The following is a 15,730-nucleotide window of genomic DNA, read 5'->3' on the forward strand; positions in this document are numbered from 1 at the left end:
TGGGCAGACTAAAAATCTGTCTTCAATTCAAGACAATTTTGCTCCTGTAAGCCAAAATCATAAAATTGTCTTTGAGGGCTCTACCAGTTATCTGTACCAATTACGACACTTACGACAACCCTCCATCCAGATAAGGAAAAACTCCTTAAAAAAACCTCAAGAAGAGCCACGGAAAAGAAATCCCTCGTTCAGGATGAACAGACATTCAATAGGTGTTGCTTATACGGAGCAGACAGAAGTAGAGAAAGTAGAGTTACAAAATGGAGCACAGAATGACAATATCAAGTAAATTAAGTACATCACTTATAATATTGGGCAAATATAAAGTGTTATTTAAGTGTAATAAGATAGTTTCAGGCAAAATGAAAAAGTGTTTGTTTCTGAAGATTGTGGATGTGGATGTAGAGCAAATTCCAAGGGCCAGTGAGAGCTGCCTTCCGTGTGGTTTTAGGGCACTATCATGCAAGAAAATCCCAAAACCTACTCAGAATATACGGTAAGATGTTCAACAACAAGGTGAAGCCGATCTTTCAAAACAGATTTGTGTTCATTTGAGTTTACTTTGTCCTCTGAGGGGCTGACTGGGCCTCAGTGATGTCCAGAACCAGTTAAACCAGAACCCTGTATTTACTGTTCTTTATATCAACCAGCGTTCTTTTCATTCAGCCAATTACTAGGTATCCTTTTGCTGCCACCTACTTATTAAAAGTAGTACACTGGCGGATGAAAACAGATGAAAACTTTTTCTCCAAAAGTCTAAAGCTAAGAGTGAGCTGGCCCAACCACAAAGTCAAAACAATTGAACATGCTATATTTAGCCTCTCTCTGCTATGTCTGGAATTTAAGTGTGCAGATTCAAGAAGGGAGAGGTAATAAGATGGAGATGTAGGAGGTAAATGTCAAATATTCTGAAGATTCTTTCATGCGATTTGACTTAGGACTTGTTTAATGAGGCAAGAGGAGTAAGAAAATATTTGCACTTACAGGAGCGGACTAAGGGAGTAGCTGCACCGGGAAGGAGGGCTGCACACATACACACAAAAACATCTGGGTGGTGCCTGAAACAACCACACTCCTCTGCTGCTGCAGCACCAGGGCAACCAGGGGTTGAAGGTCGTTAGAGTATGGGTCAAATATAGTATGGATGTTGGAGTGGTGGGGTGGGGGGGTGGGGGGTCACTTCCCCTACAAGTATTTTCTGAGGATTTGCTACAGTATGCAGCTGTTGTATAATCATACAGTACAACTTTATTAATGCCTATAAGGGAAACTGGATATATTGGTTTGGCAGAACAACAGCTGACAACACACACACTTTCCATTGTATTAAAAACTAAACAGCAGCAGTTTGTATTACAGCAAATAACTTTAACAGTTAAATTTACAGGCAGATAAAGCAGAACAAGAAACTTCATTTATTCACATTCAAGTGCTCAGGGAGATGAAAGTGTTTAGCTGACTAAAGTCCTTCCATTTTAAACCAGTAATCCTCCACCGAATGTAACTTTATCTGTACCATAAAAAATGAATGCAGATTTCATGGGATCTACATTCACACATTTAGCTGTCTTGCAATGTTTCATGACAAGAAATCTCTACTGCTTGGATTAAAGGAAACCTGAATTACTGTAGGTCTGTGGCGGAGGTAAGAGTGCAAACACAAACACACACACACACACACACACACACACACACACACACACACACACACACACACATGCAAACACACACACACACACAGGGGACATCTGGCGCAACTGGTGTCTGTGGTGGCCATAACGACGCCATCGCCATGGAACCACAGACTTTCTTTTGAGCTTAGCAACAAACAGACACAGTAAAGAAATGAGCATCTGACATCACGGAAACATGGTGATAAGAAGATCTAAATATATGATAGTTTGACGAATATCATAACAACAGTTATTAATAGAAGTATATAAAAATAATCGGAGAAGACAGCTTTGTCTTGATTTGTTTCTTCTTCAGGAATTAAATCAGATCACCCAAAATAAAAACTTCAGGACAAAACCTTTTCCCAGAAATTAATACAAAGGAATTTCAACACCAGTCCTGATCCATAAGCCCATGCTTTCCCTTCATGCAAATACCATTACCATATATGGAGAGTGCTGAGCAGCTCCGGCTCAGGCTACAGGAAATGGCTGGGTTTGATTCAGTATCATAAGCGGCACTTTTCCCCTCATTTCTCCCTTCTTTGTCGTTCTCCTTTTCCACACCAGGGTTTGACACACAGTCCGCCATATGTTAGGACTACGTTTCTGCTCTGCCCTCTGAGGCAAGTCTGGATAAAAGCCATGAGAACGAATTCCTCTCTTCTAAAATAAGAAGCAACTAAAGTCGTTAATCACTCTGTACCAAAAGTCTGGAGAAATCGCACAGCTTCGATACAAGCAAACGCCTGAGGAAAAATATGTAAAGCTCACCACAAGCGGTGAAAGTAAATCGAATATTGGTCAAATATTTAAACGACTGAGGGCTTACTTGTCCCACAAACAGGTTGGGTTTCTGTGCGGAAACATGTTAACTCTCCTGTTTGTCACCTTCAGATTTGAAAAAGGCATTTTTAATGAAGCAAAGTACAAACTGCAGGATATATTAATTGAAGCCTCTGAAGCTAAATCTAGCTTAAAAACACACCCTTTTCAGGTCTACAAGGCAGACATTTAGGTCATGTACTGAATGTGACTACAGGAAAATGCCCCACCAAGCATTTCAGCAGATATGACTTTGATTTCTTACTGGAACAGACTGCAGTGGTAGAGACCCCATGGTGTGATAAGCCCTCAAGTATTAGATGAGTGGTGCCGCCATGTAAGAGCTTTCTTTACCTAAAGTCAGTGCTGTCTTAAAATGTTATGTCTTTTCATAGGGACAATTTTAAAAAAAAGATAGCTTTGACGATATACACATACAGAACGTGTTTTTCTGGTTGGGTTGATTGTGAAAAAAATAATAACCTGAAAAAAAAAAAAACAAAATCAGACCTTACACAGGTAATTTATTTCTCATATTCACTAGTGTCTGAATAGCAATGTTTTACCGTTTCTCAGTTTCCATTAAGGTCTTTAAATCTCAAATTTCATCTCCACGTTTGGTCCTTTAGGTAAATATTAAGTGGTGGTCAAAGAGAGGATAAAGCTCCATTTACAGATGGCCACAGATGTAGGGCACTGCATAACTGGCCAGCAGCACTGATTCCGATGTGATAGATATTTCCAAATTATTATCAGAACTCGCTAGACAGTGTGCGATGAAAAGGCTGCTGGTGAAGGAGCCAAGGACAAAGATCCAAATAATCTAATTTGGTAAACATGTCTCACAAATTAAAGCACCATTTAAGGATCATTCTAGTCATGGTGAACGAGTCCAAAGAGTTTCCAGAGAGACTCTCGGCCCTATGAAATTCATTTTGTTTTTGTTTTATTTGGGTAACCTAAAAAAGGATTTTATAAATGCTCTCATTTATATGTACATTTTGTAGTTTTCGTAATGGGTTTTATGTGAGAATCTGTGGTCCAAATTCTGACAAAAGGGTCACCCCACTATCAAAATTAAAAACACCAGACTGGAAATCTGCTGTCACTCCCAAAATGACTAGCAGGTCTTACTATTACACAGTCTGTGTCAAACACTAGACAACATGGATACACAGGTCATTACTGTTCTCTGATGATGTCAAAGGTTTGGAGAACATAATAAAGAAGAACCTTTACATTTCCATTTAATATGTGAATATATCTGCGGTTTTTACAGTGTCAAAATTACTTATTTGACTCAATTTTGACTTATTTGACTTCAACTCTTACTGGTTTGTGCATCTAAATGTTGAAGAAAGGACAAAAATTGCTTCTTCACTCAGGGTTCATGCACCATACCAGTGGTTTTGCATGTTTTAACCCATTAACTGTCAATCATGTATTCTTTATGCTATTGAGAGCCATTTTCATAAGGTTAATCCATCATAGTGAACACTGAGTCAGCTTTGTTTTGTTTGAAAAAAATACATAATTGTCACACAGTGATGTACTGCAAAAAACTAATCCTCAGTAATAGGGTCAAACATTTCTGGGAAAGTTTGCCCTCCAACCTCAGATCAACCTTTTTAACACATGACAACCAAATTCACATCGTCACATTCACCATCATTTCATGATGTTCTAGTTCACTTATTGTTTGTCTCCCTGGCTTTTCTTTTCCAACAATCCAAAAACCCGGAAACCCTGCAAATGCAATGCTTTGTAAAGTTAACACTCTAACTGTCAGATTTCTGAGCTTCCTTGAATGCAGCGACAAGGGTTACATTTCAAAACAATCCCTGCTCACTACTGCATTATCACGCAGCCATATGGTATCTATTGTATCAAAAAAGGGCACAAAAAATGTGTCTGCTTTGACAGATTACCAATCTCAAAAAAGGCTGAACCCACTGCAAGTTCACTGCTATACCAAAATGAACCAAGAGCAATCTAAAAAAAATACGGTATGCTTCATAAAATGGTAAACTGCAAAGAACCATATGTATATGTATACATACATACACATACATATATATACATAAACAGATATAGAGCATAGGTATAGGTATAGGTATATGTATATTATTTGCAGTATACTGTCTTAAACATACAAACACTGATCAAACAGTAAGAATTGGATATTTGTGTCATGAGTCATTCTTTTTCTCTGGCACTACTATCCATCCATTAGCCATACCTGCTTATCCTTGAGGGATGTACGTTGGCTAGAGCCAATCATGGTTGACATCGGGAGAGAGGCGGGGTACACCCTGGACACGTCGTTAGTCAATCACAGGGCCGACACAGAGAAAGACAACCATTCATGCCATTCACCAGTCTAGTACGACCAATGGAGACTATTTCAAATCACTAAAAGGGCTATAATTGCTCCCAAGATTGTCCACTCCTAAACTGTGCCAAAAGAAGTCAGGGAATAGCTCCAACACACATTCACAGCAATAATGTGTGGGCTGATTTTGACAGATTTTTCCCCTCTTGTTGGAATCCAAAACATATTTGATTTAATCTAAACTAAACAGTATTTCCACCTGGTCTCTGTTGCTTGCGTTTGCACTTTGTCCAAGATCACTCACTGTGTGTAATCAGGCCAGATGCTGATAAAACTGCTGACCAAGATGGTTGGCCTTTCCAAGGTAAAAGGGGAAGATAAACAATGATGAGAAACAGAGTAGAACCTCAGCAGAAGAAGCAGTGTGTATGTGTGTGTGTGTGTGTGTAGTGTCTGACCTTAATGAACATCCCATTCTCTCACACACACACACACACACACACACACACACACACACACACACACACACACACACACACACACACACACACACACACACACACACACACACACACACACAAGCTTCTTCCTCTAAAGTGATGCTGAAAACTAAAAACTACAGATGAGGCTGGAACTTGATTAAAGAGTAAATCCCCATTGAATTACACAGAGCAGAAAACTGTTGCTGCACAACTCTCTCTAAACTGAAACTGTTAATGAGGTTGAAACTCTGGTAGCACTTGAGTAAGAAGTAGTTTTATATGTGTAGATTTACATTTTGTCTTATTACCCCCCACTTTAAATCCAAGTCCTGGTGCTTCTGAGTTCAAGACAACGAAAGCTTTTTTTGTAAAAGCCAATGCACGTTGTGTTACTACTGCCAAAATTCATATTAAACGATGTTGATTAACTGCTGTCTTTTAAACATCTTTCTTTTATTTCTGAATATCACTGACAATCAATGTCAATCAATTGCTCTGCTTTCCACAGAAATCCCCAGAAAGTTGAATCATAAAATTGGAGAATAATGATACTGAAAAGAAAACAATATGTGGTGAACCATCATCTTCAATATCAATATTTCATTGCACTGGGAACTAAGTCCTGATTCAAGCACATCCATCCCAGGCAAAAACCTGGCGTGACATCACTGACTGGTGTGTGGCCAAACGTTGGTACAACCACTTTCTTTTTTGACTGCTAATTTACTCTTTAAAAGGAAATTCTCTGTATTTCCATGTGAAAGCCCAACTGATGCTTGTTATCACAGCAGTACCTTACCTTGAGCTAGAAACTGGCCTTTAAATTCTTGATGGCACCGGGATATAAAATCTGGCACTGTTCAGGAGACAGTGAACTAGGCTCTGAATTTGTGGAGCCATAACATTTTTGTGTGATTTCTTGCACCCAAACTAAGTTTGAATTTTGGTTAATACCTGTTAACATGCCTAGAAAACCTAAGCTAACTTACTTTTAGCACCTCATGGCTCCACAGTGATGTGGAACCACTGTGATGTCTCAGACGACAGCACATGTTCACTGTGTACACAAAGACATCTAACTTAAAGAAAGAGCTCTAAGAATTCACACACATTGACTGGGACACAGAAATAACAATATTTGAAGTCTTGAAATGGGTGACATTCCCCTTTCAACCCAAAACCACAGCCACAATGCCAGTGGCTCTGTGTGTGGATGTGCCTGAGTGACTTCAACACACACAGAGGGGCAGCAAAGCAGTCAATACAGTGATCCAATCCAAATCCTTTTGTGAAGGATTGTGTTGTCAAAACAGCTCTGACCAGACAATAAATGTCATATCCTGGTTATAATAACTTCTTACCAATGCAAAGGCTTGGAACCAAAGCCATTTGAAATTGTGCATTCACAGGAAATATGAAATTTATGGAAATGTGAACTTAAACTTCTTCCTTTTAATGGTCAACATCTGCATATACAGTAGAAGGCAGTGGTGAATAGAGACCACAAGTTCTCTTGGCATCTTTGCACTTGATACCTTGAATGGTGACTTGATCATTTGCATGTAATTGGGACACCACAATAAACAATGCAACCAATAGGCCTTGCCCATGTCTTGTTACCTCAGACTTTTATGGATCTGATCTGCGGGAGGTCACATTCAAGGCAAAAATGAAAATAATTATTCTGTAGGATCTGGTGACATGAGAAATGACTGGTTGTTATGATGTTACAATGCTGTGCCTCCAGGGCAGGGCTGAGCACCGTCTCACCCAGAGAAAGAGGACATAATGATCAAGTTTAAACAGACACTGGATGACTTTTAACACATCTCAGACTGATTTATGCAAAGTGTCAGCTTTACAGTGTCAGCACTTCTATTTATCCAAGTATAGTAAAACTGTGGAAACTTGAGAGCTGCTTATTCTTAACGTCTCAAACTCAATCAGCGTCTACAAATGGACAGCACTGCAACAGGGCTGCTAATAAAATATAATAAAAAAGAAAATGTGGGTAAGGGTGGAACTCAGCTAAAACCCTAGACAAGAGACATATCACAAATTGCTGTATTTAGTTTTGAAAGAAGCCTCAGAAGTGGTCGAATGTAAACAAACCATCTACAGTGGAATCTCAATCATAGCCATGCCTTGTGCCACAACAGGGCTGCATTCTCAAGTCTCAATCAATGAAATCCAAACCAGCATCTTCTCTTGTAGCAACTGAATACATGCAAATACATTTTAGACACAAGTTGCACTCTTTTAATCTAAAACTGAGGCGGGAGGAGAAGCTTGACAGAGTGAATCATGTATAACATCAAAGCAGCACTTGGTTTGGTAAAATGGCACCAAACCCGGCATGGCTTTCTGTGTTTCCTGCAGCTCATGAATTATTTCAGCACTTCACTTCTTAGAAGGTAAACAGAGAACCACAGACTCATCAAATCTAAATTTTGACAAATAACCTGAGCTGATAACAACAAAATCTAGCATTTAGTTAAGAAATCATTTCAAGTAAAATTTCACCAACCATGGCTCTGATAATATCATATCAGGCCTTGCTTATCTTTGACTACATAATAAGCAAGCATAAACAACATTTCATAATGTACCATGGACAGAAAAGGTCCTCTAGTATCGGCAGTAAGAAGCTAGCAGCTCACATTATCAAACAGCTGAGATTATAAAAGTCATTGTCTCCAAAAGGTCTCCAGCTGAATCAGAGTGGCTGTACAGGGAACAGAAGCCTTGCATCTGTTTTTGGGAAATCTATTATCTCTATTAAAACAGATAAACCTCCAGGATTCAGTCAGAAAACAGAGGTGTATCTCTGAAAAAACTGTTCGGATCTTGAGTACAGTGCGGTTACAGACTTAACTGCTAACACTGGTCAAGGGTGCCTCATGTTGCTGTGAGAAGGGTCGCTGAAGGTCAGACAAGGTCAACCCTCTGCTTTAACCTAACAGCAAGAATGCATTTTCCTGACACTATGTGGTTTCAGTAAACAACACTTCTTCTGCCACTATAGGAAGCTCTATAAAAGAGATCAAGAAGAACTGTGGTAGAGCAGCATGACAGCACTGTTGTTAATCTTTCTTACAGAATCCGAAACAAAAATAAAAACAACTTCAGACTACGTATTTAGGACTGCGACAACAAGCACATTAGTGCTTTCTGCTGCAGGTTCATTGGGTGAAAGGGTGTCATCCATGCATATGATGAATGGGACTTTAATGACGTTGAGTTTATCAGCTCCACCAAAGTGAACACAGTAATAATGTAGCTAAAAGAATGACTCAGCTGTTTAATTCATGTGCTGACAGCACACAAAAAAAGAAAATCAGGGTGCTGCGTCCCAGTATGTGGTGAATGGAGCACCAGCCTGCAGTGGTTGCTAATGTATACTGTAATATGCCTCATTAAAGACCAGTACTAAAAGTGTTAAATAAAACACTTGTAGGTGTTGTAAGTCACTTGCAGATGTGTTCATCCTGAACACATCTGTAGGTGACTTAAAACAACAAGCGCATGAAAATGTTCTTCCTTCAGATTGATTTGATTCTTTGTCATCATATCAGTCATTTATCTGTCTTATATTAACAATAACAAGGTTTCGAGACCGAGAATTTAAGTACAATTAAACGCCCCATAAATCTATATTTGTTTACTGCCATGTTAAGTATATTTTGCAGTAGTAAATACATCCTGCTGTTCATCACAGTTAACAAAAAAAGTAAAAGTAATTTCAACAACAGGCAGCCCATTTCAATCAGATCGTCAGAAAATGAAGCTGGTGAATATCCCATTAAGGGCTTTTTATACTGCATGGTACATATTACCCAGTTGGAATTCACACAAGGAAGAAGTTTAACACCAAAAGGTCCAAGAACAAAAAGGCATTTTTATTTTGTACATGTGTTTAGTTTTATTAATTTTATTGTGACCCTAGCTGCTGTAAGTAACCACATCTGTCAATAATGTCAGGAATCCAACGGGAGCAGCCAAACCCAACACCGATCATATCCAAGTCAATATCTGTTTTGGCCTGTTAGTGATATTATATTCACAAAAAGAGAAATCCACATGGAGAATAAAAGTGATTACATAATACCATTACAGTACAGTGACTACCCATATTGATATCTTTGTTACGGAGTACAGCATGACAAGGAGTAACCAGCCAAGTAATAAACATAGCTAAAGAAAAAGATCATGTGGTCTCTGTCATTCAACTACAACAGGAATCTAAACTGATTGGAAATGAGTTTAGCTTTTTGCAATTTCCCCTCTATTAATGCTAATTTGTACTCTTACATTATATTTAGCTGGCCTGGTGACTGTGTATAATACATTGTAAAACTAGTGTTTATGAATGAAAATAACATCAAGTTCAAGAGGATACTATTTTGAGGCTCCAGGCACTGCGTGATTCCGCAGTGAGAAATGCACTGACTCAGCCCTACCATGGGACATGTGCCAGAAAAGACAACTAATTCAAACCAGCTAATTTTGACTTTGTTTCCAGTCAGTTACTTCATGTCTTTCTATAAAACAGCTGACAAACCTTTAAAAAGCTTTAACTCAGCTTGTTCACCATTGATCACTGTCTACAGTCCTGTGAGTTTTTTCCTAGATTGTCTATGCCAAAATTATGCATCAGTGTAAGATATCCATTTGAACACCTTACAACTGCCCTCAGATAAATAAAGAAATCCTTTTTTAATCGGTTTTGGATTTAAAAAAAAAAAAAAAAAAAATTCAAAGCCAAAGGTGACATCCCGTTCTGACTCATGTCCCCCATGTTCAATTCAGCAGAGTAAACAGCTACAAAAGAAATAATTTTTTTTTTTAAATGTCACTCAGTATGAGAATTCAGCATCTTGTAACCTCAACCATTAAAACAACAGTTTTTTTTCTTTATGATATAACAGACATTTTAATTCCCTGTGCCAGTACAGTGTCTTTGTGTGGAAGTAAGCTTAAACAATAGCAATCTACAGGCCAAACCTACCACAACTGACAGCATAAAGACCAATGAGGTTTCTATTGGACAGAGTGAGAGGCTAGCCACTGAGTCAGGGGCCAAACACTGGCTGGCATGTGACAATGGGAAGCTATTACAGCGGATAAGCGGAGCACAGCTGCAAGAGTCTGACCTTGTTCCCTGTCCATGATGAGGGAAGTCATACATGCAAATAGGCAGCTATGAGAGAACACTGCTTGGTTTATGATCTAAGAACAAGGAAACAAGTATCAAAAGGGCACTGCATGGAGCGGTACCAGCAGCATTATGTTGTCATAAATGACATTTACAACAACATTAATTTATCCATTACTTTATTACCTTTTTATGGTAAAAGTGAAGTGGTCTGTTCAGGCATTGAGTTGGAAATATATGATCTAATAACAGCTGAGCAAGACAATTTAGTTTAATGCCCTACAGCTTTTTAAATTGTTAGAGACAATGATGTTCAGCTCCGACACTAAAATGCCAAAGATATTTCATTAACTCTTATCAAACAATTCCATCTGCTGGGATGCAGAGCTCACTCCTACTAGTATGACAGGAGTGTTTATCTGCTTGGCCGTGGCAAACACAAACTCATCACACTTTGATTGTCTTTCCAGAGAAGAACGAGTCCAGTTCATCATCATTTTCATGGGAAAATGCATCACACACCGGTCTGTTCAGTCGCTCTGCGCATGGTCTTCGGAGATCAGCTGAAGTAGCCGCATGTTCTACTCATCATTTACTGTGAGAATATGGTTGCTGTGACTACAGAACCAGTTCTACGGCAGCGTTGAGTAAAGGGTACTACAGAGCTTCCCTGGTTGGTACTCATTTTGAACACAAAGTTGAAGCATACACACGGAGCCAAACGGTGCAGCTGTATGGTCCTCTTGGCCACAGGAGGGGGTGGGGGGTGGGGGCTTGCACACACTGCCCAGGGGACACAGTAAACAAACTGAGTCACAAGGCTAGAAAACCCACTGGGTGCTCCTCACCTCACCACTTCCAGGGTCCAGAATATCATGTTTCACAGTTGCAAAAAATACTAGAGGTGTTGATGTCACCACTTGACAACTCAATGATGAAACATGAATATAAAAATATGCTTTTATTGTAAGTGGCAACACCCATCAAGCCTTTGGTTTCCGTGGAAATAATGCTTAGCCATTATGTGTGGAAAAATAAAAGGCCTTTTTGTTTAACTCATTATGGATAAAACAAAATCAAAACTACTGTCTTATGTCCCTAATGTTTAATTTGGCAGAGATGACAGTTACTGTACAACAATAAACAAATAAAGGAGAAATTACTCCAATCGTAACCAAAATATCAGTTATCCAGCCTCTTGCATCATGTGTACAGAGGAACTGTGGGGGGAAAACATGGTGCTTTAAAAAATTATGTTCAACTGTAAGATGTTCCACAGTAGAAAGCAGATGCATGGCTCCATGCCTGTGTTTGAACAAAAAACAAGATATTTTGGTCAATTAAGAAAATGAGGTAAGTGACAGAGTAAACGATTGTGAGTGTGGTGTCCACCTCTACTGTATAAGACTATAAAAGTTTTTTACTGTTGCAAGATCATTTTTCATCACTCATGCGAACAAAATCTAAAATGGGGGAAAAAATATTACAACATCTGCTTGCAATAAATTCAAAGATTAGTTATGGAGATGTTACATTTCCATCAAAAATAGAAAAAAAGAAGAGTTGAAAAAGAAGAAAAACCAGATTCGACTCATATGCAGACCGATACAAAGTTCACAAACTTGATGGTAGCTGACAACTTGAATTTAAAATGTGTAGTTTATGTACTTCTCTTATCCAGAGCGATTTACAACAAGTGCAACAGTAGAATACGTCAACACTCATGAGGTCCGTCATCATAAACAGTAAAGCAGGGAAAGCATAGCTGCAGCTTTGTAACAAAGACGTATGGAACTGATCAGCAGGAGTGTGTGAGTGTAACTAAACCACATCGACAAGCCTAACGAGTTCCCCAGGTCCACAGAATGGGTGTTCGTCCTGTTTTCAGAGAGAGGGCTTGAATTCCTGAGCAAATCTCTACACCAGTGATGGGTTTGAAAATGGAGCGCCAGCTTTGAAATGAAGGGAGAGGGGGGTTGCTCAGTACGCACCTCCCTGTACGAGAAACTAATGCAAACCATCTGCTGTCATACCGACTTGCTATTCAGCATCTGGCAGAGAGGGAACCAGTGAGCGCTGCTGGTATCTCCTATTCCAGACAGTTAGGATGACAATCAGACTGTTTTGTCTCTCTTCTACTCTCTACATGAGCTGATGCTCTGCTTAGCCTTCTCTAAAAAACTGGAAAGACAACACCGACATTAGGTTTTCATTATTTCGACCAGTAAAGCTCCCGTTCGTTCACTCTAAAATTACCTCAACCACATAAGGCCAATACACAAAAACACCGCAGTAAAAATTTCAACTTTAACAGAGTGTGTTAGTGATTACAACTTCACAAAAGCAGAATTAAAGCAGGAATGTTGCAGGAATATACAAAGTTTTTTGCTTTTTATCTTTTTGTCAAGGCTCAAGTACAAAGCTCTGTTATGCTGACCTTTGTCCTTTAGGTTCTTCTCTGGGTAACCCGATCTACAGCTTCAATACAACGCTTAAGATGGCAGGATGCTAATCATTTTCAGTCCTACCTGTTTTAAATAGACATTGTTTGCGTGTATGTGGACATAACAACGGGTCTTAAGATACCATAATGCATGAAACATACTGCACGTAGAAATTGGATTATTCAAGAGAGGATAATTGGAAGGATGTTTGCTTATGCTGTTAACTTAAATGGATTTTCATAATATTCCTAAAAAGGTACATTTAAACCCCAAACAATGATATACATTGCGTTCTTGAGGCAAATTACAGCACCTTTAGTTAACAGTGATGTCTCCAATAAGAAAGGAGCAGCCCCATTGTGACAGACACATAAGAATATGCTGATAACCTTCATCAAAGCCGTATCATTATGTTCAACAGCCAGAGTTGTGGAAGAGTTGTGTCCTCTGTGGAAATCTGCCACAGAGGAGAGTGACTTGAGGAAGTGTTGCCAGTACACAATGATGAGGCCACACAACCCGTCCTCCATAGCTTCAGCGCTAGGCGTGTCAGGAGTGACATTCAGTAACCAGGAAAAACCTGTCTCCGTGTAATTGGACATGCACACAACAAGCTGCACACATGCAGTACACACACACACACACACACACACACACACACACACACACACACACACACTCCACCTGACACACGCTCCCCGGCCGCCTCTTCTTCCAGGACGAGCCGGTTTTTAAGAAAGGGGGCTGCGCATAACGCGACCTAACTGATGTTCTCTTAAATGACCCCTCTCTGGGTGTCCCTCAGAAAAGTCTAATTCGGCAGCTCTGGGCCAGTGCCTTCTAATTACCTCTACTACGGCCATAAACAGTCGGTGACTGCCAGAGGGACTGCTACCAACTGGTAAATATGACAAATATCAGGATAAAGGATGAATGCGAGAGAGTTCTACCAAAAATCGATCTCAAATTAACACACAGTACCAACAAATATCAGCCAGCAGAAGTGCTACTCAGGTTTTCAATAACAAGGCAACAAGCAATCTGCCAAGGAAACTTACAGAAACTGGAATTAGTGTCATTTTAGAAAATTGTTGACTGTCTATTTTTAAATATTTGGATTATAGTGACAAATAGTGTCCTAATATCTCATCCAGTGTCAATATCACTCACCATCCTCTGTCTTCAATTCAACAGTCGCAGTCGTCTCTGTCCGCAGTCCAGTCTTTGTGTGTGAACCTCAGAGAAGTTCAAAGTGTTTCAAACAAAAACAAAAAAAAAAGTCCGGTTGTTTCGCCTGAAAGCCAGAGGACAAAATCCAAGTTTACAGAAGATATTCCCGATAAACTCCTGGCGGCGAGGACGCGGCTCCTCAGCGGTGTCCTCCGTCCATCGTGCCTGTCGGATCCGAGTCCTGCACTGACAGCGGCGGGGCGGTGCTCAAACAGCGGGCTGCTCGGCACTTCGCGGACGGAGCAGTGATCCTCGCGAATCGCCTCTGGAGCACAACACGGGCGACTGAGCCGGAGGGTCCAATCACAGGGCGCTGAGCGCGGAACGGCTTTTAAATATTCATTAGCTACTGGGAGGGAAACCACTGGGCATGCGCAGCTCTGGGACTCCCTCGCGGCGGACTCCAACGCGAGCGGACAGAAACACCCCGGCAGCAGCCCCCTTCAATACGTACGAACTGTCTTTTCACCCACTGTCTGTGCTGTCAGCTCCACTACCTCCACCGATGTAGGTTACACTGTGAAGGGTGGGGGAAAGGACTCACATCTTTTCCGCGAGCAGAAAGTAGAAATACTCGGTTACGTGGTTAAAAAAAAAAAAAAAAAAATCATCCGAATCAGCAAAGTTACCAGCAACTAAAATTAGAAATGTAGTGGGATTAGTAAACAGTACAATATTTATCTCTGGACTGTAGTGGGGTAGAGGTATAAAGTAGAAGAAAATAGAAATACTCAAGTAAAGTACAAGTACAGTACTTGAATACTGTACTTAGTTTCTTTCCACCACTGTACACAATGTAATTTAATAGTGACAATTTCACTCACTACGCAGTATCCGAAATGATTCAAGTTTCTGAAAAAACAATATCAGAGGGCCATGTCCTTTGTACATGCTGCATGCTGAATCCCATTTACACTTCATATCCAACTGGGGGGGTCCCAGTGACTCATCGAATCAGTATCACTGGTTTATATCCGGTTCGGGTCCTTTCAATTGTAACAGTGTTTATCTTCTATCTGACGTCAGATGATCTATTAATAATTTACATTATTTCGAAAAGGACGTTCCCATATTCTGTACAGTAATTCGGCCCCCCTCTCTCCGTTTTCAGACAAATAAAAATGCAACTCAAATGTCCTGCAGCAAATCTCTTTTGAAGTGCATGGGTGGCACCGGGATCCACTTCTCACATCCAGCCTCCAGCCAGAACTGAGGCTCGCCTTGAAATGATGTTGGGCAGTGAGGCGACTCTCTGGGTGTAACCTGTCTAACAGGCTGCCTCTGTAAGCAGTCGACACATTGGCCCGGTGTGAGTGTGTGTGTGTGTGTGTGTGTGTGTGTGTGTGTGTGTGTGCGTGTGTGTGTGCGTGTGTTCGTGTGCTGCAGTCATGTTGTCAGTCGATAGGTTTTAAATCACATTAATCTAATTTGAATATTAAAAACAATGCGAATTGCTCACCACAACGTATACAGACACCAGCAAACCAACGTAGCTGTTCTACTGTATGAATGGAAGATAAATACGGTGTGGTTCACGGAGCTTTGGTGACGATGTTGGGGCAGTGTTTTGTCGCCACCCAGTGGACATT

General features: G+C 40.2%; 1 protein-coding gene across 1 annotated transcript in view; it reads right to left on the minus strand.

Annotated features, from left to right (window-relative positions):
- The window catches only part of myo1ea (myosin IEa), a 51,862-nt gene extending 37,477 nt beyond the window's left edge, over positions 1 to 14,385 (minus strand). The window contains exon 1 of the mRNA XM_040128017.1: positions 14,082 to 14,385. Coding sequence (XP_039983951.1) covers positions 14,082 to 14,084 — 3 coding nt within the window. The 5' untranslated portion in view covers positions 14,085 to 14,385. The remainder of the gene's footprint in view (positions 1 to 14,081) is intronic.
- Positions 14,386 to 15,730: the final 1,345 nt, after the last annotated feature.

Source organism: Xiphias gladius, chromosome 1 (assembly GCF_016859285.1).
Source record: "Xiphias gladius isolate SHS-SW01 ecotype Sanya breed wild chromosome 1, ASM1685928v1, whole genome shotgun sequence".
Classification (NCBI taxonomy): Eukaryota; Metazoa; Chordata; class Actinopteri; order Istiophoriformes; family Xiphiidae; genus Xiphias; species Xiphias gladius.